General features: G+C 61.0%; 2 protein-coding genes across 3 annotated transcripts in view; one reads left to right on the top strand and one right to left on the bottom strand.

The window, feature by feature from the left end:
• The window catches only part of ABR (ABR, RhoGEF and GTPase activating protein), a 39,347-nt gene extending 22,593 nt beyond the window's left edge, over positions 1-16,754 (bottom strand). The window contains exons 1-2 of one of the 2 annotated variants that reach the window (XM_027660335.1): positions 16,491-16,754; positions 2,516-2,700 (exon numbers count right to left, since the gene is read on the bottom strand). In XM_027660335.1, the coding sequence (XP_027516136.1) occupies positions 2,516-2,700; positions 16,491-16,722 (417 nt within the window). In that variant the 5' untranslated portion in view covers positions 16,723-16,754. Of the gene's footprint in view, positions 1-2,515; positions 2,701-7,403; positions 7,625-16,490 lie in introns of those variants that run through there. The other variant, XM_027660336.1, reaches the window with a different exon arrangement.
• Positions 16,755-20,544: 3,790 nt separating this feature from the next.
• On the top strand, positions 20,545-21,521 carry BHLHA9 (basic helix-loop-helix family member a9). The gene has a single exon (XM_027660343.1). It carries the CDS (start codon positions 20,729-20,731, stop codon positions 21,473-21,475), a length of 747 nt encoding a protein of 248 aa, XP_027516144.1. The 5' UTR covers positions 20,545-20,728; the 3' UTR covers positions 21,476-21,521.
• The last annotated feature ends 885 nt before the right edge of the window (positions 21,522-22,406 follow it).

Raw genomic sequence — 22,406 nt, 5'->3', positions numbered from 1 at the left:
ACCCGAGCGCCAGCCCGGCCGTCCGCCGGCCTCCGCTCGGCCCCGGGGGGCCGCCGGCGGTGGAGGGGCCGCTGCCCGGCGCTCCGAGCCCCAGCCGGCCCCAGCTCCGCCCTGCTCGCTACAGGAAATGCATCTCTCTCGGCGCTGGAGGTGGGGCTGCTCCGCCGCCGGAGTGTGGTCAAGGCTGGGGCGCGCAGAGCAGCCGCCTTCCCCAACGCTGGCACAGCCTGGCGGGTCCAGCACGGGGAGGGGTCCCCTGCACCCTGCCAGGCCACTCGCCCGGCAATGCGAGAGCACCATCCCGCCTGCTGCGGCCCCTTGGATCCCTTCCTTGGGTCCCGGCAGAACTGGACCATGGGGACTGCCACCAGCGAGAAGTGACCTCGCAGGGCAGCAGCATCACCAGGTCCCGTAGGGGGACCTGACTCTGCACCCCCAGAAAGCACCAGACCTCTCCCAGGCCAGAGGGGATGCGGGGCAGGGTCATGCAGCTGAGCCACCTGCCTTCCCACATATCTGCCCCACATCCCACAGGGATCAGCACTGGCATCTCCTTGCTGCTCCAGCCTGACCACAACCCCTGGCCAGCTGGGACATGGGGACACGAGCAGCGGTGTGACACTTCTGAGGGACACTGTGGGCCTTGGCAAATGGGGCAAGATCAGGTTGGAGAAGGGGACACCAACACAAGAGCTATTTCAGCAGCTTTCCCCCTTGCTCCTCAGAAGCAAAAGGGGAACCTGTGGCCGCATGTGCTCTGCCCACAGGAGCCATCTCTCCTGCTTGCACCCGTCTGAGCCTGGAACAAACTCCTGCTGTGAGAAGTGGGCAGGGATACAGACACAGGGACTTTCCAAAGCCTATGTCCAGCCCTCTAGCCATGACACAGCTCAGGCTTTGCCCAGGCTTTGCTAAGAGGGAACTGTGCCAGGACAACATGACCCTGCCTGCCACAGCTGGGTCCCCAGAGCAGGGAAATGCTACCCACAGTGCCAAACCCAGCAGCACCCAAGCAGGGGCTGGGGCAACACCCAACATCATTTCCATGGCGCTCGTGTTTCCCAGGTGGGAGAGGGAGGGTCAAGATGTGTCTGCATCAGCAGTCACAGGCCTCAAACGTGGCCACAGCTGCCCCAGGAGCTTGCAAGATGAAATGCCCCACCAGAAACCTCCTCCAGCCCTCTCAAAGGCAGTCCTGCCTCACCAGAGAAGAGCAATGGAGCGAACCTGGCACTCTGTGCCACCAGCCACAATGAGACCCCCAAGAAACCCTGTGCCCCTGGCAGGGCTGGACACACAGGGACAGAATTTGGAGGGTGCTCTGCCAAGCCCTGGCACAAGCAGCTCTAGAGATGGAGGCAGAGGCAGCACTGAGCTCCAGCGCTTCCCAATCCTGTTAGTAGCAACCAAGTCATCATCCCTGCCTATGCCCAGACCTACTGTGCCCCACCAGCCCCCAAGGTCACCCCTTTTCCAGCATCTCCCCTCCTGCTCCCCAGGGTCACTCTCTGCTATCCCTGATGGTCCTGATGACAGAGCCCAGCGCTCACAGACCCGGCACCGGAGTGTCAGGGCTGGGGCTCGAAGGGCTGTGCTGGAGGACAAGGAGCCCTAAGCCCGAGTTTGGAGCCAGCCCCGGGAGAGGGTCCCTCCCACAGCGGCGAAGGGCAGGACCCCCCTCTCCCTCCCCGGGGGCTGCCCGGAACACTGGGTGCCTGGAGGACGATGCTGCTCAGAGAGACCCAGGGGAGGAAGCCACACCTCTCCCTCTTTTGCCTCAGCATCCGGGTCAGGAGCTTAACTCTTTCCACGACAAAAAAAAAACCCTTAACTTTTCCCAGCCTGGGCAGCGGCAGCACCGAGGGATCCCCCAGCCTGGGGCCAGGCAGTCGCTCCTCGCAACAGCCCCGCGAGGCCAAGGCCAAGGCCTGCCTGGACCCCGCAGTTCCCGGGCTTTATGGAAGCTTTTATTCTGGAAAAAATAAAATCCCTTTTTTCCCTTTGCAGCTCTTCAGGCATCCCTCCTGTGAAACACTCTGGGAAACCCAAGGGCTTCGCGGGGATGCGCTCGGAAGAGCAGGGGTTAAATCTAAGTTCTCCAGGAGGGGGGGGCACTGTGTGTCCCCCCCCCGGGCTGGTGACTGAGTCCCCGAGTGCCACTAGATGGAGCCGGCAGCCCGGCGGAGCGGCTGCGCCCCGTCCCAAGGGCTCCCGGAGCTGGAGACACCGGGAACCCCCCGCTTCCAGCAGGCCCGGCTGGGCTCCAGCCCCGGGACCCCTCTCTCCGTCCAGCCCGTGCCCTTCCAGCTCTGCCACCGGCGTGGCACGGCGGGGCAGGGACACACCGTGTCCCACAGGCACGGCATCCCCGGAACTGCTGCTCCCCAAACGGTCAGCAGGTTTTAGGATACCAGGAATACTCCCTCAGGTCACAGCAGCACCAGACCAACACTGACACACCGAGCCGGACACCCGCATCCCCCAACTCACCCGCCCCGGTGCCCCGAGCACCTACCCCTGTGCCGAGGCCGTCGGTGGGTGTGGGAGAGACACCGTCCCCGCTCTCCTGGCCGCGGGCGCTGAGCTGCGGGGACATGGTGGGCGACTCATCGATGTAGGGCATGGTTTCCGAGCCCTCTGGCAGCGCCTTGGGCTCCTCGTTGCCCTCGGCGTCGTACTCGTCCGCACCATAGTTGAAGTCTGACGGGGAAGAGAGGGGTGGCCGTGAGCATCCAGGCACTGGGACGGCCGAGGGTCACCACAACCACCCCGGCCTGTGGTCACCTGCGGGCAGCTGACCCCGTGTCCCATACCCAGGGCCACGTACAGACACACATGCCCATACCCACAGCCCAGCCCAGCCCTGCTGTGTGCTCAGCCGAGCAGGCAGGGCATCACATATCACACGGAGCATCCCTGCCCCGCAGGCATCCTCTGCTCGACACACTTCCCTATATTTGAATAATTAAAGGAACCGAGAGGCCGAGGGGCTCGTCTGCGCAGGGACAGCTGCTCTGCCAGACGCTCCAGCCCCATGCAAGCAGCTCTGCCCTCCCTGCCTGCCCGCTGGCCACTACCCCTGTGCCATCCCCGGGCAGGGATGGAGCTGGGCTGGCAGCCACAGCCGCCGTCCTCCCCGATTCCCCGCGCCCACACTCCTCGGAGTGTGGGAATGGGTGCCAGGACGCCTGGATCTGCAGCACGGAGGACAGAGCCACCCCCCTGGAAGAAGGGGGATGGTGGCAGCTCCACAGTGGGTGGGCAGCTCGGCCCATGATGGGAGACCAAAGGGGGCTGCTTTTCCCAGTGCAGGATGAGGCACCCAACACGCCAGGACACCACCCATTTTTGGATGCCCTACGCTGACCCACAACCCCACCACCCCCCACCCACAGACCAGGGGAAGCCAATCTGGGGAGCCAGAGCCCCAAGGGGTAGTGGGGGGACTCCAGGGTCTGCGGTGGGTCCCTGGGGCACAGCAGGGGACCGGGGTACATCCTAACCTGTTACCATGGGAACGGCAGCGGCTCGGTGGCAGCGGGAAGAGGTGGCTGCAGCAGCCCCGAGATGCTGACAAAGGGGAGGGGGAAGGGAGCCCGGCTGCAGCAGGGGTGGCTGTGAGGTGCAGCCAGGACCCCCACCCTGAGCTGCAGCCAAGACCCCCTCAGCATCCCCCAAAGAGGCAGGGGATATGGCTCAGCTAACACGACCTTGATCCCACAGCAGCCCCCAATCCCCTCCCATCCAGCAACCCCATGGATCTCTGGACCACACATCCCCACAGGCTTCCTGGGCACAGACAGCACGGAGACCCCAGCTAAGAGCCTGGCTGATAACCTGGCCAAAAGAGGGTGCATTGGGGCTGGAGCAGCCATCCCAGACAAAACTCCACACCGTTGCCACTTCATGCCCCCACGGCCCTGCCATCCTGGCCAAGGACTCCCCTGGCTCCCACCAACACTGCTCAGTGCATTAATATTGCATTCAGCTTCCTAGTGGAAGTGGATAAATCTTTAAATCAAAGAGTGTTGCAAAGCACTCAGGCCAGGAGCCCTGCCAGTGCCAGTGGAGAGGGATGGAGGTTCCCACCCTGCACCTGAGGGGGATGAAGGAGAGTCCTCACAGGGACCAGATGCATCCCATCTCTGCCAGAACACCACAGCCCCTCTCAGCCCTTGCTTCATTAGCAATTAGTTGATAATAATCATTAGCACATGGGGCCACTCTCACCAGGCCACCACAGCCCAGGTTCAACCTAGGAGCTGACTACATGGGCAGAGGAGAGGAAGCCCATGATTCCTCAGCTTCCAGAGAAGCAGGATCCCTGGCTCTAACCTGTCCTGCCTCCTCATGGTGGGATGTCCTCAGTCTCTTCTGCCTTTGACAGGTGCCAGCCGTGGTGCTTCCAGCACCATCCAGGAGCATGGCAGCATGAGGTTCATTAGCAGTGGTGTCCCCCATGATGGCCACCTCTCCAGTACACCCACCCCACACAGCTCCCCTGAGTCCCCTAAGCTGAGCACTGTCCCCAGGCTGGGGATGTCCTGGAGAATCCCAAACCTCTCACCCAAGTGCCCTTGCCCATCAGGTGGGGCCAAAAGAGGAGCCAAAGCAGCAGAGAGGGGACAAAGCTGATGGTCCTCACCAGAAACACCAGCTCAGAGGCCACCAGGCTCCCCTGCCCTCCCTCCACCATGGCCAAGGTTCTGCAGCTCCAGGCTCAGGCTTAACCACAGGGCAGGCAACAGGGACTCCCAGCGTGGCATCGGCACTGTGGGCGTCCTGGCAACACAGGGGTGGTGGCTCAGCAGCCAGGTAACGAGAACACAGCGTTAATGAGGCAGCTGGGGACCCTGGGAGGTGACACCCACAGCAGTGCCGGGGAGAAGTTGGCATCGATGGCACAGAGGGGGAAGGGACTGGCCTGTGGGGACACAGCAATGACCCAGCTCTCCCACTGCTACCAGTTGGAGCAGATCTACATCCCAGTACCAGACTAGAGCTGGGGATGAGATCTACAGGCAGTGCCCCAAAGAGAGGGACTCTGCCTTGCCTGCAGGATGGAGAACAAAGCCATGTCCTCGTGACTCCAGCTGTGCCACCCGTGGCTGTGCATTATTTATGGGCCTCTCACCTATGGAGCTCAGGAAGAGGAACCTCCCCAGCACTCCCAGAAGCCACTACAGGGAGGGAACCAAGCACCAACAAGCAGCCAGGATGGGCAAAGGGGACATTGCTGGGTGAGGGGACACGGAGGGTCTGGCCCTGTGTCTCCCTGCCTGTGGGGTGCTCGTGCCACCCAGGCAGCCCAAACTCAGCACGTCCCTCCCTCCTCCCCCACAGCTGCATTGCCCCTGCAGCCTGTTCCTGTGCCCGTGCCAAAACCCAGAGCTATTTTTGCTCCTGCTTTTTAGCAGCAGTGGAAATCCTCCTGCTCCACCCCAGGGATGGGGACCAAGGAGAGGGAGGCAGCCTGGACCAGGGGAGCCACTCTGGGGGGCAAAGACACCCCAACCTGAAACAGCCTTGTAACCCTCACCCTGCACACAGCCCTGGGGTGCTGAGCTGGATCCAACCCCACAGTGCACCAAGGGCTGACACCCATGGGATGCTGACACCCATCAGGGCAGGGCCCTGTGGACTGGCACATGGACACAGCAGGGTGACAGGGCCAGGAATGAATCCCCATGGGGGATTATTATCCCCAGGAAATTGTTTCTCCTTCGCCACATCTTCCCAGGACTGACCCAGGCTAATGCCAGCACGATGGTCCCCAAGAGGGAGCTCAGCCAACAGCAGCAGCCAGCTACTGCCCAGCCCAGAGAGGCAGCACAGTCACAGCAGCTCAAGGTGGCGTTTCCTTCACTTTCCAGCTGGACACGTGCTATTCCCTGACACCTCAGCAGTGCACCAGCACACCCCAATGCTCACCCATTCTATCCCATTTCCAGGAGAAGCCCAACATCCACAGAGAGCCTGGGAGATTTTGGGGAAGCGCCATGGTTTCCCTGTGCCTGGGTGAAAATTCACCATGACAACACAGATGCGTGAGCTGGCCTCGGACCTGCCTCCATGGGCCTCCTTCAAAGGGTGGCTCGACACAAACAGCACCTCCTCCACACCACCACTGCTTTACCCAGTGTGATGAAGGCTGGACCCTGCCCTGCATCCCCCAAAACGTTGGCACCCCAAGCAGCCTCTCCCATGCCTTGGCAAGGGCAGCTGGAGGAGGATTTGGGATGGCAGAGCTGTGGCTTTGCAGAGATGCCGTGGCTGGGAAGGAGGGTGCAGTGGCTGGGGCTGGATGTGGCGCCCGGGCTCCAGCCCACACACCTGCACAGGCTGCACAGCCACGCCAGACCCCGGCACTGCCACGGCCGGATGCAGCCTGTGGCTGTGGACATCAGAGGCTTTGGGCTGGAAAACTTGGGGAGGGGGCTCAGTCCTATGCAATGTGCCCCTCGGTGGCCCCTGCCCCCTCTAGGGCATGACAGATGCCAGATCCACGCATGGGCATGCTCCAGAGCATCCCACCTTCCCACGCACCCGCGCCAAACCTCGCTGCCCTGCAAGCACCAGGCTCCGAGCTCAACACTGCACCCCAAAACACACCCCCAGGGTGCCCACGCAGCTCAACGCTCCCCCAGAATGAACAACGGGGACCCCGTGACCAAGCCCCCTCATCCCCAAGCCACGTCCCTGGAACCCTCAGCCGCCGCTGCGACAGCTGCCGTGGGATCAGGACCGCCACTGCTCCGGGGTTCATTCCTCCCTGCTGCCCGTCCGTGGGACCGGGGGGATTCGCACCCCCCCGGCTGCTGCAGGACGCCCCCGGCCCCGCCGGCCGCCAGCCCCCGGGTACCGGCACCGCGTTGCCACAGCATCCTCGGCACAGCGCCTCGGAGCTCGCTGAGAAAATCACGGCTGGGGGAGATGTGCCTTCCCACCACCACGGAGGGACGGGAATGGGACCTGGGGCAAAAAGCACCCACATCCCCAAGGACCCCCGTGGGCAGTGCCAACTGTCAGGCTGCTGCAGCCCCAGTGAGCCCCACCGCGCCGGGGCCACCGTCACCGTCACCCATCCTGCTCACGCAGCCCCCGGAGCGGGCAGCAGGTCCCCAGAGCGTGGGGGATGCTGGACAGATTCCGGCCAGCGCCGTCCTGCCACTGGGGCACACGGGATGCTCACGCAGGGGAGCACAAGCCCCTGCCACCATAACCAGCCCCCTGCCTGGTCTCGGCCCAGCACGGGACCCCCGGCACAGCATCCCCGGCACAGCATCCCCGGCACAGCATCCCTGCCACAGCATCCCTCCCCAGCGCGACGCAGCGTTACACAACAGGTAGGGGGGACCCAGCCCGCCGCCCCCCTCGCCCACCCCGCAGCCCAGGCCACGTACTGCTGTAGAGGGTGTCGATCCAGGAGAGGCGAGGCAGGCCGCGGTGGCTCAGCGGCTCCATGCTCGGAGGGCTGTGCCGGCGCTCAGCCCCGCCAGCCCGCTCTCATCTCACAACAAAGGCGGCGGGCGAGGGCGGGAGGCGGGGGGCCGCGGGCCCAGGCGGGGGCTGGATGGCAGAGCCGGCCACAGCCGCCTGCCCGGGCACACGGCCGCTCTTCTGCCAAGGGTGCCCAGGGAAGGAGGTGCCGCCTGGCAATGGCAGCGCGTCCCGCCTCCCGCCCCTGCCTTGCCGGGGGGAGCCGAGCTCCGCATCCCCCCGCACGCAGCCACGCCGACCCTCCGCAGGGGTCTGGGGACCACGCAGGAGGAGGAGGAGGAGAGGATGTTGGTGGCACAGCGGCCTATGCGGCTGCTCCCCGGGCCACCCCAAGGAGAATGGGGGGAAGGGGGAGCTGGCTCCATCACCCCTTCTACCACGGTCTCATCTTCTTCCTATAACCCGGGGATACTGTGCCCACTTCCCAGAAAAGCCTCCCCAGCCCCCCAAGCCACAAAGGCTGAAGGACACAGGCTCCTCCCGGTCCCACTCCCCCTGGTTCTGGGAACCAGGGCCTCCAGGAGCCGGGAGCAGCCCTGCCCCGTTCAGCCGGGGTCGGCAGAGCGGGACATGGGCAGGCAGGGGTTAAACCACCCTCCCCAGCCGCATGTAGCCAAAGGAAATACAAAGTGCCAGAGTCATCAACCCCAATATGTCAGGGCGCCAGCCAAGCGTTCAAGTGCAGAGACTGCCCTGGTTCAGCCTGTGCCCGCACCGCTGCCCTGTCCCGGAGGATTGGGCAGCATCCCCTGCCAGTGCCCTCAGCTGCATCCTGCCTGTGGGCTCAGTGTGAAGGGAAGGGCCTGGACCAGGCACTGGGGCCAGATGGGAACGGGGCAGGAGGGATAATGCTCTGTCGGGCACAAGGGCAAGGTAGAGCCATTGGAGCATGAAGTGCCAGGACGCGGGTGGCATCGGCAACCAGCTGGGAGACCTGAGAGGACCCTGTCAAGGCACTGCCACCACCTGATCCCCACTCTCAGGGATGTCCACAGATGCAGCATTTTGGGGGAGTGCAGCAATGCCAATGCTGTGATTTCGCATGGCTGGAGCACATGGAACCATTGGCACCTGGCATCCAGGATAAGGAGCCACTGCTGTCCCTGGTAGGGGCTGCATCCAGCCCCGGTGTGGCAAGGACCCACATCCACAGCCCACTGCACCCACGGGCTCTGAGTCACCGGGTACTGAGTCAGTGGCACAGGGTGCAGCCTTACAGCTGCCATTTCCCACCCCTTGCCTGACCCACTCCCATCTATTCTGGGGAGTTGACACTCCCCTTGCCCCCAAGCTGTTACCATGGGTAGTGCCCAAGGGTGGCCACAACGTGACAGTCTTTGCTGCTGTCCATCTCCCACCAACTCCCCCATTCACTCCTGCCTTGGCTCCAGCTCAGCATGTCCTCACTCCATCCCTTAAAGGTTCCAACTGAGAGTCCTCTCCATATTCCACAGCAAACACTACGCCACTGCAGCCCCCCCAGCCCCTCACAGCAAGAGGCCCTGCCAGGAAGGTGGCAGTGGTTCAGCAGAGCACATAACCCTGTTCACTAACCCTGTTCACGGCAGGAAACCGCCCTCCCTTCGTGCCCTGGGGAGCCCCCGCAGCAGCACCAGCACAGGGTGCAGCTGCTCCCCCCCCCAGGTGCAGTGGCTGCAGGACCACGGGGGCAGCAGGAAGCTGGTTTTCCGTGCACAGCTCCCTGCATACATGCAGGGTTTCTTCCACATGCTTTTCCCAGCCAGACACACCTCCTGGACACTCCTGCCCATGGCACCAGACTCTCTATGCCACCATGCCCCCTTTGCACATCTTCCTCTTTATCCAACAGAGGGCATGAGCTGAGCACTTGAAAGAGCTGTCAGACCCCATGGAGTCCTCTACCAGCTGGCCACCCTTGGCCTGATAACACAGAGCAGCTCCTGGCAGAGCCATGGCCAGAAGGACCAGGGCAGCAAGTGCCTCACAGACCCAGGGCCACCATGTGCTGCACCCGATGGCAGCACACATCAACCCAGGCAGGTGCCCTTGCACAGCCCCCACAAAACAGCCCCACCAAACCACTGGGCTTTATTTTTACTTTGGTTTTTTTCACCTTTGCAAAAACAACAAAACCTCAAAACCTGCAAAGCAGCTGAACCTTCCTCCTCTCCCCAGGAGAGCTGGAGGGAGCACCCACTCACACCCTGGCACCCATCACCCTGGCACCCATCTCCCCACAGTGATACAGTCCAGTCCTGGGTGAGGAGATGCTGCCAACCATGTTCTCAACCCCCGTCAACCACCCCCAGCTCCAGCTGGGAGCATCCCTGCGGCAGAGCCGAAGCCTCAGCTCCACAGTTCCTCCCCACCACCAACCAGCCCTGCACAGCCTGCCTAGTGTCTGGCTGTCTGCCTGGCATCTGCCCAGCCCCTGCCCGCCAGCCCACGCATCGCTATTTCTGGGCTCTTGTGCAAGAGTCCTCCAGTCACAGCCACAGGAGCTGCAGGAGCCTCGGCGCTTGGCCAGGGCCGGGTAGGGGCTGCTGGTGGGAACCCAGCGCTGACAGCAACCAGAGAGCAGCTCCAGAGCCACCTGCACCTCCAACACTGGCACATGGTGGTCTTTTCCTGGAGGAAGACTGGAATGGGAGAGGGTGGTTGGGGAGGACCACGCAAGTGTTAAGAGCAGCCAGAGTGCTTTAATTAGGAGAGGCGAAACCTCTGTGTCCTGGAGCCATGGCAGGGACACAGCCAGGGCTGCGGAGCCCGGGGCTGCGGTGGGAGATGCCAGCCAAGAGCCTGGCTGTCCCAGCTCCTCCAGTGCCTGCTCTGCCAGGCTCTCCAGGAGGTCCAGGCTCTCCCTCGCTGGTGCAGAGCAGCAGCTACCCCCTTGCCAGAGGCTGCAGAGAGAGACGAGAGGAACAAATGAAAATGTTTCCACCCTCCCCGCCAAGAGCACGGCAAGTTCTTCCTGCTGGGTGTCCTGAACATGCTGCTCCTCAGTCCAGCATTAAACTTTTCCCCCCATATCACTTCCCTGTGGGATGGAAGTCCTGAGGTCTGCGCTGCATCAGCCCCAAGCTGCACTCACAGACCTGGGGCATGGCTGAGCAGGCTGCCTGCCTGCCTGGAGCACAGGGCAGCTAAGCGAGGTTTGCTTCCCACCACAGGAGCTTTGAAGGAGAAGGAAAAGGTGTTGGTTTGCAGCCTTGGAACAAAAACCGCCCATGGAACAAAAACCGTCCATGGCAGAAAGCCCCATCCCAGCACAAAGGTCTCCCTATCTGCTGGATCTTCAAACAATCCCTGAACTTTGCAGCTGGGACTTATCTCAAGGCAGATCTGCTGGAGTCCTCTGGGATTCTGCTTAGGCTGGCCAGGCTCCACTCAGGCTACAGCCAAGGGAGCCAAGAAATGCTGCTGCTACTGATCTACATATGCCGATTATCCTGCTTAGCAAACACTGAAGAAGTAACTTGGAGTGGGAAATCTTCCATTTGGAGATGTCTGTTGGGGATGGGGTGAGTTCTGTGTGCTCTCTCCTGATGGCTCCCGGTACCTGCTCCAGGTGACCTCAGCAATGCCACGAACCAAGGGCATAGGTGCCATTTTCCTGGGAGGGATGCACACTTAGTGAGCTGCCCTGGCTAAGCCAGGCTCCCCTCTCTAAGAGAAGGAAATAGAGCACAGAGGAAAGTCTCTCCCTCTGATCCCTGCTGCAGGGTTGGCCCCAGCAGACAGCATCCAGCAGAACACAGAGCAGAGCCATCCGCTGGGATCCCAACGGGCGGCATCGCTGGGCAGGAGGGGAGGAGGAACCAGCGGAACAAAGAGCCCCGTTGCACAGAAGTGTCTTTCCAGGGAAAAAAAACCAACAAACCCAAACCAGATTTCAATAGACTTACAATGCAAATGTATTCAAGCCCCGCAGGGCACTTCTGGCTCTATCCAGCCACCTAATGAGGGCTCCTTGCCTGCCCTGCTGCTGCTCCTGCCTGGGGCCACCGATCACCAGCCACCGCTGCACCAAACCTGGGGGCCATCTCTGTGCTGGTTACCTCATGATGGGCACAGCCTGTGGCACTGCTGGCACTGGAAGACAAACTCCATCCCCTCCTGCCTTTCTGCAGAGCACCAGGGCAGACTGTGCAGCCCAAGAAATGCTGCCAAGCTGGGGGAGCTCAGCATTGTCTCTGCCCCAAATTATGGGGGACAAAACCCAGCCGCTGGGACTGTGCTCAGCTGATGGAACACAAGGATATGCATCCACAAGGGGATGCAGGGGATGCTGCAGCCAAGCCCACCTCCTGCAGCTGAGATGTTGGTTTCTCTGTGCCAAGGAGAGCAGGAACTCCAGCTGTGCCGGGGGAGTGCCCCGCCCAGTGAGAGGGACAAGGACTCCCAGCCCACCGAGCATCCATCCTGCGTGGTGGTCAGAGGGTGCTGGCACCAGGAAGGGCTCTTTCCTCACCCAGCAGATGCAGCTGCTGCCAGCTCTGCCCCAGAGCACAGATCCTGGTGGTGCCCGTGGGCAGAGCTGGTCACAGGTTTCCCCTTTGCTCTTCCAGCTCCTTTACAAGCCCTCCATTATGTGCCCATCACAGGGCAAACTGCACGTACTGCTTTCACCTAAAGCTACGCTTTAAACAGCAGCTCTTCTACTCCAAGGCTTTTTAACCTCATAAACCTTGCATTTATTTATGGCTTCCTTTAACATCACCAACCTGCCCCAGCGCTAACCCCGCCATCCCCATCTCAGGCAGCACCACCCTTCGGGGAGGCAGCCCCACATCACACAGGGGTTGCTGTCACAATGCCATCAGGGGGGTTTGTGGAGAGAAACCACCTCCCGAAACGCCACCGGGCCCCAGAGCAGATGGAGACGGTTCAAAGGTCCCCAGCAGGCGCACAGACACACACACGCTGCGGTTTTGTCCTCGCCTGAGCAGTTAAAATCAAACACTGAGACTCTGCCTGGCCTTCCCCGGCCAGAGGAGGAACTTCCAGCATCTTCAGAGCCAAACAAGCACTTTCCAGTGGGGAAATACGATGAAGTAAAAATTTAAGAAGTAGATATGAGGATGCAGAAGTGGCAGATGGGCTCTCGGGGAGAAACAACTCCCCCCACCGCCCCTCCCCACTTGGGCACCGACCCCCAGATGCCCCCCCAGAGGAGGTGCCAAAGACGGGAGATGGATGCATAGACCATGCAACACTTCACCTTTCTCTGGGAGCTCCTCTGCCTCCTGCACGCCGTGACCTACCCCAAGTAGAAAGAGATGCACCAGGATAAACTCTGGACTTTGGTCGCTATTTTCTGTTCTTTTCTTTTGCTGAGGTTTTAGGGAATATTCCAAGAAAGGGATGAGGAACCAGCAGGGTCCAAGGGTGGCTCAGGACAGTAAGACAGAGTCCTGCCTGCAGCACTGCCCCATCACCTCCCTGACTGCAGGGAGTTTCTCCAGGACAGAGATGCCACATTTGCAGTATCATTTATTTGCCAGGAGTAGCACAAGCTGAAAGCAGGGATGGAGCAGCAAGAACAAGCCCTGCCTTTACCCAAACCATTCCAGAAGCCCCCAGCACGACACCCATAGGAATCCAGCCCCAAGCTGGGCATGCAGGGATAAGGCAGCCAATGCCCCAGGGACTCCAGATGCCCCGGGGCCCCTTCCCCATCTCAGCCCTTTGGTGCACACCCCAACACCACTGCCCTTCTGTGCTCACCACCCTCCGAGGCAGGGACCCCGCTGCTGCTGGCAGCTCCCTTCCCATTTCCCAAGGTACCAGGGAAGGCAGTGCAGCGGGGCGAGAAGAGCCCACGTGACTCCAGAATATTTCCTTGGGAGAAACTGTAATTCCAGCTAAACAGAGGGCTGGGGATTCGTTTACAGCACAGCTTGCAGCCGCAGCATCCTGCTGTAACCAGATCCATCAGCCAACACCATCATGGGCTATTCCAGCTATGCCAGTGCTCCCCACCCCAGAGCTCACATTTCTGGGGTGCAGGGCGCTGCACAGGGCAGGTCAGGGGCTCCCAAACCACGCAGCCTTCATGAGGAGCTTCAGGAGCTCCCGCAGCATCCCAGTTCCGTGGCGAGGCCAGCCTCTTCCTCCGCTTCCCAAGGACAAAGCGAGGAAACCCAGCACCGAGTTCGTTCCACCTCCGCACGCGCTACCTGGCTGCCGGGCACAAAGCATCTCCGACGGGCACCGCCGCGTCCCTCCTCTCGGCCGCCAGCACAGCCGCCTCCCTCCTGCTCAGCTCACCCTCTCCTGGTTGGTACCAACCCGCAGCACCGGACCCCTCATCCCTTCCGTGGGAAAAGGGAGGCGATGGAAGCAGCACCCAGCCCGGGCACCGCCGCGCCCCGGCACACCCCGAGCACCTCCCGGCACGGCACCGCGCATACTCAGCTGCGAGGCCAGCTGCGTGTTTGGCCACAGGGACAGGTGACAGCCGGGATGAAGGGAATTTTAGTCCTTTCCACGCTTCGTTTTTAGCCATCTGCTCGCTGACGCTCAGATTTTGTTGGTCCCGGGTGAGCTGGCACAGGCGTTATCTCCGATGCCAGGATCGAGTATCTGGCTGTCACACACGCTGCTCTCATGCAATGGCCGCAGACAGGGGCATCTTGCAGATTTCCTCGCTTTAAATCAGATTAATCACAAGCTACTTAAAGGAAACCACTGGTAATTCCCATAAAGACGATATTCAACGCTCCTTCACTTGCTGTCCAGATAGTGCTTTCATAGGTTATGGTGATACAGCTGGGGACTGACGCATTCAACCACAGCCACAGCACCATTACGCTCCAAAACTCACATTAAAATACTGAGGGACCCAGGCAGAGCAGCACTAACTGAGTTACACACCACCAGCGTGCTGGCAGGAGAAGCAAACAGCACCACGATCAGGAATTTTCAATTATATCTGAAAAACAGAGAGAAGTGAGAAGAAAACAACAGGAGCACTAAGTTAACCAACTGCCCATGAAAAGGGGATGCAGGCAGTGACCTCACACGTCTTACTGGACTCTCAAATCTTGCTTTTAAATGTCAGCGCCGTCAGCGCACACAGGCACCCAACAAAGAAAAGTGCTGATGCTTGGGAAAGGCTCGGGACAGGCTCAGGACAAGGCTGGGGAGGGCTCATCAACACCGCTGCCATCAGCTGACCTCCGTGCAGAGCCCGGCCGTGTCATGGGACAAGGAGCTGGGAACTTGGCAGAGGGGATGCTTCCTCCTCTGATGAGCGCTGGAGCTGGTGATTCTGATGAAGACCCATTTAGGGAAAGAGGAAGAGGCCACATTTAACCACAGCAGATGCAGCCTTGGACTTCAAGGTCTTGTCCGAAAGACTCGCCAGGACCAGCTGCAAAGGTCTTGCAGGGTGGAACTGGGCTGGAGGATCCCTCTGACTTACGAAGCTGGGACCTTTGGAGGTTTATGCCGTGCTCCAGGGAAGTCCCTTTAAGAACACTCCCTGGCCTGAGAGCAGCCTTGCACAGTCCTGGGTTTGGAAACATTCAGGAGCATTACCCAGATATAAATACAATGTAGATCCAAGCATAAATCAGAAGGATTTGTGCTTGGTTGCTCCGACGCACTTGAGCCACTTCAGCCACTGAGCAGCTCTCCAAGAAGTACAGCCAGTGCCTGCTGACGGGAGCTGGAGAAGGGCTTGGAGCAGCCCTTTGAAGGCAGCACATGGAATGCCCTTGATCCTCACCACAGGGCTGGGACCAGGCTCCCACAGCCAGTCCCTGCCAAGTGAGGAGCAGCACAAACACTCACACGTGTGAGCCTGGCACAGCACAGCAACAACACCAGGAGCAGCCATGCACTTGGGACATTTCACCTCCAGACAGCCCGGGAAGGTGAAGTGGAAACCAAGCTGTTCTCCAGCACTGCAGACTAGTGCAATAAATATAAATTAACTAAATATTAAGCACAATTTGACATCAGAGCACTTACTACCCAGGCAATCTTAAACCAGCACGATACAGCCTTGGGGGAAAACCACCACCCCAAACAATGAAGCAAGAACAAAATTAACTCAAGTCAGCTGCAGAATTAGCAGCATTAAAAGTGACATTCCCTAGCTGCCGGGACTGTGTTTGAACTGGGTTTAAAGCTGATGCAATAACAACTTCCAGGCCGCTGGAAGTAGGACAGCGTGACGGGTGACAGCGCTAGCTGGCTGCACCTTCAGTGCCACAAAACAGCCAGGCAAAATAGCAGTGTCCTCAATCTGCCCAGAAAAACGCCCCAGGACATCTCACCACCCCGGGGAGCTTCTGCTTTAGCACCTCCAGGATTTCCCCACATGAGGTCACAGGGTGTCACCTGAGCAGAGGTGTCCCCGTGAGGGAGGTCACAGCACGAGGAAGTGAGTCCTCCACAGTGTCCCAGCCCCAGAGGTGGCTCCTGGGCCACCACCACATCGCCAAAACCCAACTGAGGGGACCAGCAGCCACCCTCCCTCCTTGCACACCTAATGATGGGGCCTTGGCGTGGGATGTCCTTCAAAGTCAGACAGGGAGGAGACAGAGCTTGGGGTGGCCTTAGTGGTGGGACAGCACAAGGGCTGGGGGTGGCATTAGCTGTTTGATGGGGATGGCACAAGGAGTTGGGGCATACTCTGCTCTGTGGCAAAATGGGGTGCTCCTGAGTGCACGATGGGGACAGCCTGGGGAGACCATCAGATCCCCTGCTGTGGCACAGGACAGAGTGCATCAGCTGTGTAGCAGGGATGGCACAGGGGCTTGGGATTGCCTTAGCAGTGGCACGGCACGGGGACACGGGGACGGAGTGGCACGGGATGCCACGGGCATGGCACAGAAGCGCAGGACAGGCAGCGCGAGGGCTGGGGATGCCCTCGGCCGCGAAGCGGCTCAGGACGCCCTTGTCCATGCGATGGGGACAGCGCAGGGGGTCTCGGGGCACCCTCGCCGCTGGGGCGCGGGGTGGGGACGGCTCCCCCTCGGCCGCCCCGCGGCACCCACCTGCCGAGGAAGCGTCCTCCGCGTCGGAGCTGCCGCCGCTGCCTCGCTCGGGGGAGCTGCCGGCGGGGCGGGGGGCGGCGGGCGGCGGCGGCGGGAGGGGGGCGCGGGCCAGCGCCGCCTCCAGGTAGCCCACCTTGAACCGCTCCTCGGCCAGCGCCCGCTGCAGGCGGCGCAGGTGGCGGCGGCAGCGCTCCAGCTCCCGCTCCATGGCCCGCACCGAGCCCAGCTCCATGCGGGGCGCCGGCTCCCCCGGGAACTCCGCCTGCCAGTGCCGCGCGAAGTCCGCCCGGGCCGCCTCGCCCGCCGCCATCCCCCGCCCCGCACCCGAGATTTTCCACCTTCCCTCCCTCCCTCCCTCCGGCACCGCCGCCGCCGCCTTCCGCCCCCCGCCGCCGCCGCGGGGCCTGACGTCGCTGCCCGCCCCCGGCCCGCCCCGCCTCGGCTCGGCCCCGCCGGGGCGGGGTCAGCGCTGCCACCGCCCCCCGGCCCCGCTCGGCTGCGGCCCGCGGCGGGGGCTGCGGGATGGGATGGGATGGGATGGGATGGGATGGGATGGAGGGACACGCACCCCACTGCTCCGACCCTCGGTCCCTCCGCCCCCGGGTCTCCCCGAGAAGCTGCTGGCCGGGGGATGCGGGCGAGGGAGCGCCCGATGCCGGCAGCGTCAGAGCAGTAACAACATGATAGCTAGTGCCAGAATCCATCCCACGCGCTGCGAGGGATCCCTGAGCCAGGAACAACGGAGCCTTGAAGGCACGGTGTGGCTACTGTGCCGTGGGGTGGAAACTGTTCCATGAGGTGGCTGCTGTGCCACTGCTGAGCTGCCCTTCCCCATCCACCGTGTGCCCTGGCCCTCACTGTGGAGCTCTGCCCAGTCTCCTGCCACCCTCATCTTCTGGCCAGTGAAACTCTACCTGCCCTGTTGGTCTCAGGATGGATGGGGCATTCCCAGCAGATGGAGGGGCAGGCACAAGCTCCTGTGGTGGGCAACAGAGTTCTACAACTCCCTGAAAGGAGGGTGTAGCCAGGTGGGGTTGGTCTCTACTCACAAGTAGCAAGGGATAGGACAAGAGAAAATGGCCTAAACCTGTGTCAGTGGAGGTTTAAATTGGATACACTGAACTATTCTGTGATTCCGTGAAGGCCCATGTAAAGCCTTTGTGCCCACTCTGCCACACACGCTGTGTTTAAGCTGCCAGGGCAGCACGTGCCCATGGCTCACTCACACCTAAACAGACAGGGCTTTCCAACTTCTGCCCTGGGCAGGGCTGTTTCCCTGTGCCATGCAAGGTGCTGGAGGACAGGACCTCCCCAAGGCGGAGGCAGGAGCCTCCAGGCAGCATGGCCTCAGGGCACTGCCTTTTCCTTCCTCCTGTGCCCCGCTGGATGTCGGGCTGTGGATGGATGACTCACCAACCCCGTCCCTCGTGCCACCTGGCCATGCCCCAGCAGGAACAAAGCGCCCTATTTATTTACCCACGGGGCCCAGACTGTGTCACAACAACCACCTCCTCCTTCCCCTCTGTCACCAGGGGCAGGCACCTCTCTGCACCCGATCCCTGGCTCTCATGCTGCCCTGCTGCAGGATCCCTTGCTTCACTCTGGTGCATCCATGCCTCCCAGTGCAGCCTTCCCAAGGAAGATGGATGGTGCTGGGACACTGCCAGGAGCTGGGCAGCCCCCCCCCGGCCATCAGCTGCCTCCTCACCCCATCAGGGTTTTACCTCCAGTGAGGGCTGTGCTCCCAGATGGCCCTGGCAGCTCTCACCTGGAAGCAGCAGTGGTTTGGGGGTGCTGGATGGGTGTGGGTGAGGGGCAGCCAGTCCAGAGCTCTTTGCAGGAGTTAAGGCCCAGCTCAGCAGCAGTGTTGGGGCAAAAACACCCAGAACACACCTTTGGGCTGCGGGATACATGAGAGCTGTGACAATACTAGGAGGTGCCCAGCACTCAGCAGTGCCCCAGTCCAGTGTGACACAGGTGGGGTGTCCCTGGGGGCCAAACCACTTCTTAAGAGGCTGGGGAGGAGGACAGGGGTGCCATGAGTGGCCTGATTTATGTGTGGCGACAGATAATTATGGCTCTTTCATCATCTGTCAGGCAAACGGGCCCAGCAGAGCCCTACAACACGTTTCTGGCTCCCCATCTCAGCCCATAAATCTTGCCAGCACGTGGTGATAAATCAGCAGGAACCGGGGAAGCAGGGCCTGGGTGGGCGTTCCTGCTGACCTCCCACCCTGTAATGGGCACCTAGGTAGGAAGCAACCAGGATGAGGTGGGGATGGCCCAGTGGGATGCACTAATTACAGGTGGCAGGTGGCATCCGGTGCCCCGTGATTTATACTCTGGTCTTACCCGCTTCCAGGAGCTGGGCCTGGATCCCTGCAGCCAGGGCTGCTCAGAGCTGAGACACTGAGAACCCCTGGCAGCTCTCCCCAGCGAGCTCCTGCGGGCTGGGGGCAGGATGGGGGCAGCTTTGGGATTGTTCCTTCTGCCCCTCCCTCTGCCCAAGCATTACCCAGCTGGGACTGGCTTTGTGCCCAGCTCAACTTCCTCCGTGTCTGTTCTGTACTGTACCTCCTGACCTCCCACACCAGCAAAAACATTCCCATGGCAAGGATCTGTGCTGCTTAGCTGGGTTTTAGATAGGCACGTCACTAAGTGGGTCTGACACCCATGTCCTACTGGCATTCAAGCATCCTGAAGATCCCCTTGCTCCTGAGCTGAGCTCATCGGGTAAGTCAGTGGCCGGGGAGCCTCCACTCCTGGGCAGAACAAGACTGGGTGGTGAGAAGGATGCTGGGGAGAACAAGAGTGCCATAGTGAGCACAGGTGAGCGCTCAAAAATATTTGCAAGCTTCACCTCCCTTTGAAGTCCTGGTGCCTCAACCTCCCCTCTCCCTGAGGCCCTGGCTCCTGATTTATTGGGTTCCTGGAGGAGAGGCACCTAAATTAGCTCAGGCTTCAAAGAGCCAAGAGAGGAGACGGGCAATAGACAAATAACCCCCCGCTAATTGTGGCTATTGATCAAACATGAGCCAGGACAATCAGATAGGAAGGGATGGATCAAGGGGGGCACATTCTCCAGGGGCTCTGCTTTCGCACCAGTCACCCCAACAATTTGTCAGACCTGCTCCTGGGCTGTTTATCAAAGCATTACCTGTCGCACAGGAAGGCATTTAGTGACTGGTTGCTAATGAGATGATGGGCAAACACACGTGGTTGTCCCTCACTGCTCTGAGGGTGGGGACCTGGCTCTGCCCATGGCCTCCGGACCTGCTGCACCTGGGAAGTCCCTCATCCCACCAGCTTATGGATTCAGGAAACAAGGAGCTGCTTTCAGCATCGTTTTCCCCAAGTAAGTGCCGGTCAGGCACGTCAGCCCAGACAGCTCTGCCCCCAGGCTCCTGCTCTGCTTCGAAGGGACAGGAAGACTCTAGATGCAGGTAGCACTTTAGCTCTTTTATCACCTGCCCCAATCCCCCCTGACACATTCCTGCTTCCTGCTCCGCAGGGCAGAGGCATGCCAAGCCCTGCACATTCCTGCACTGACCCCTGACTCCCCGGGGCTGCTCCTTCCCAGGCACTCACCTACCTCAGTGCCCACAGATTCTCCTGGCTCACTGGGGTGCAGCTGTGTGGAGCCTCCAGCCCCAATCCTGGGGCAGGAGTAATTTTACCTTCTCCTGCACTCAGCCACAGGACTTGCTCCTCTCTCAGCAGTGTCATCATTCTGTGCCTCAGTTTCTCTTAGCTAGGAAGTAACAGAGATGCAGCAGCACCCATGAACTGGGGGGAAAGAAGAGCCAGGGTGGTGATGCCCCACGGGGTTCTGCATAACAGCACCACATAAAACCCAGGCATGACCTGGCCCAGGCTGAGCCACCAGCCCACCCAGTGGAGGAGAGAGCAGAGCAGCACAGGGGAACTCCTGCAGCACCCAAATTCTTAGCAGAGACTAAAGCAACCACTGCAACACATGCTGGGGCCTGTGAGCATCTCACTGCAAGCCTGGTACCACATGCTCAGGAGCATCCCTAGGGATAGGAACCAGGCAGGACTCGCCCTGTGACTCTCTGCAAAGCCACACCTGCGGCAGGTGAGGAGGGTCGGGGGAGCCACGTGACGAGCCCTGTAGTGGGGTTTTTAGAGGTGGCTGTGTGTCCCTGGAGGAGTGTCTCCCACACCTCGCAGGAGGCAGGACCACAGCAGCACCTCTCCCGCTCCCCCTGGCCGCTGCCATGTCCGGAGTAGCCACGGGGAAAGGCACAGAGCCAGAGCCAGACAGCTCGGAGGAGGAGCTGGAAGCGGGGGGCACACCCCAGGCATGCTGTGGGCAGAGCCTCTGGGTCCCCCAGGGCAGGGAAGCAGCTGCCTGCCTGGGGGACATTGAAGGGATGAAGGTGAGGAAGAGGAGCAGGCCGGTGCGCTCCAAGGCCAGGAGGATGGCTGCCAACGTCAGAGAGCGTAAGAGGATTCTGGACTACAACCAAGCCTTCAACGCCCTGCGCCTGGCCCTCAAGCATGACCTCGGTGGCAAAAGGCTTTCTAAAATCGCCACCCTCCGGCGAGCCATCAACAGGATCACGGCTCTGTCCCTGTCCCTGCACGGCGCCGGGTGCTGCTGGCCCTACACCCACTCCGAGTGCCACGGCCGGGCTGGGGTCCCCACACAGGAGCCAGGGGTGAAGGGCAGCCGCCCCCAGCACCCCTGGGAGCCCGGTTCTGCAGGCACACGCTGCCCTCCGTCTCCTCTCTGCGCTGAGTTCTCCCCTCAGAAGCAGCTCCATCACTACGAGAGCCCGAAGGAGGATCACTCCATGCCCAGCCCTGCCTGTTGCTCCAGTGGGACCCCCCACCCTGCGCTCCGGGGCACCCGCCAGCAGCGATACACGGGCAGCCTGCAGGACCCCCTGGCCGGGGCACTCCCCTGGCACCTGGGCTATTACCAGAGCTGGGGACACCAGCAGTGCCTCCCCATCCACTGACCTGCAGGGCCGGGGTGGCGAGATGGTGCCAGGAAGGTAATGGATCCATGGGACAAGTGGGGGGAGCGGGAAGGGATGTTGGGTGAGAGAGAAGCGCTGCAGGATGTGGAGCTTGGCTGCAATGCTGCTGAGAGCTGGGAACCCCCAACAAGCTGTACTGGACCCCAGCGCCGCCCAGGTCTCTGCTCTGTGGGAAAACTGTGGAATGTAGGAAGTCCTCTGGAAGTGCCAGCTCTCTGTTTCTTGTTGTGAGTTCTCACTGTTGCTGATTGCCACTGTTATTTATTCTCTCTTGCTTGCTCTGTGAGAAAATACAAATTACAAACCCAGCACCAGGGCACTGGCTCTTAATATGTGTGGGATGGACAGATGGGCCGTGGGGATCATGCTAAAGCCCCTGGCTGGCTGGTCACTCTGGCTCCCATCGGTGAAGGAGGGGAACAGGAGCAGGGAAAGGTTAGTGCCCTGGGACTTTTGATGCTAAGCTCATTGGTACAGACGTTTGTGCCTGGCAGATTTGTGAGGCCGTGAGGGGAGACAGATGTCGGCTTTCATAAAACCCACCCATCCGATTGCAGTTTCCTCCTGATCACAGAGAAGTGACTCTGGTGGGACAGGCTGGTAGCACGTTCCTGACCAGCCCCACGGCAGGGAGGAAAGGGGAATTTTACTGGAAAGGTCCCTTTTGTCCCTTCCCTCTGGCTTAGAGAGCTTGGACCAGCTGGGAGGACTCCCTTCCACCCAAGGCTCAGCAAACTGGAATTGCTGCAGGAATCAGGCAGGGATTTACAACCACACTCACCACAGCCGGCAGATTTTTGGATTGGGCCAATTGCACTGTGCGATTCCCGCAGTGCTGACCCCACAGAGCTCCCCCAGCCCCACTGCTCCCACCCCAGTGCTCCCAGCATGGCTGCCAACATAAAAGGGC

This window comes from Corapipo altera, unplaced genomic scaffold (assembly GCF_003945725.1).
Source record: "Corapipo altera isolate COAL_440 unplaced genomic scaffold, ASM394572v1 271, whole genome shotgun sequence".
Taxonomy (NCBI): Eukaryota; Metazoa; Chordata; class Aves; order Passeriformes; family Pipridae; genus Corapipo; species Corapipo altera.
Note: the sequence above shows the minus strand (reverse complement) of the source record. Positions and strands in the feature narration are given on the sequence as shown.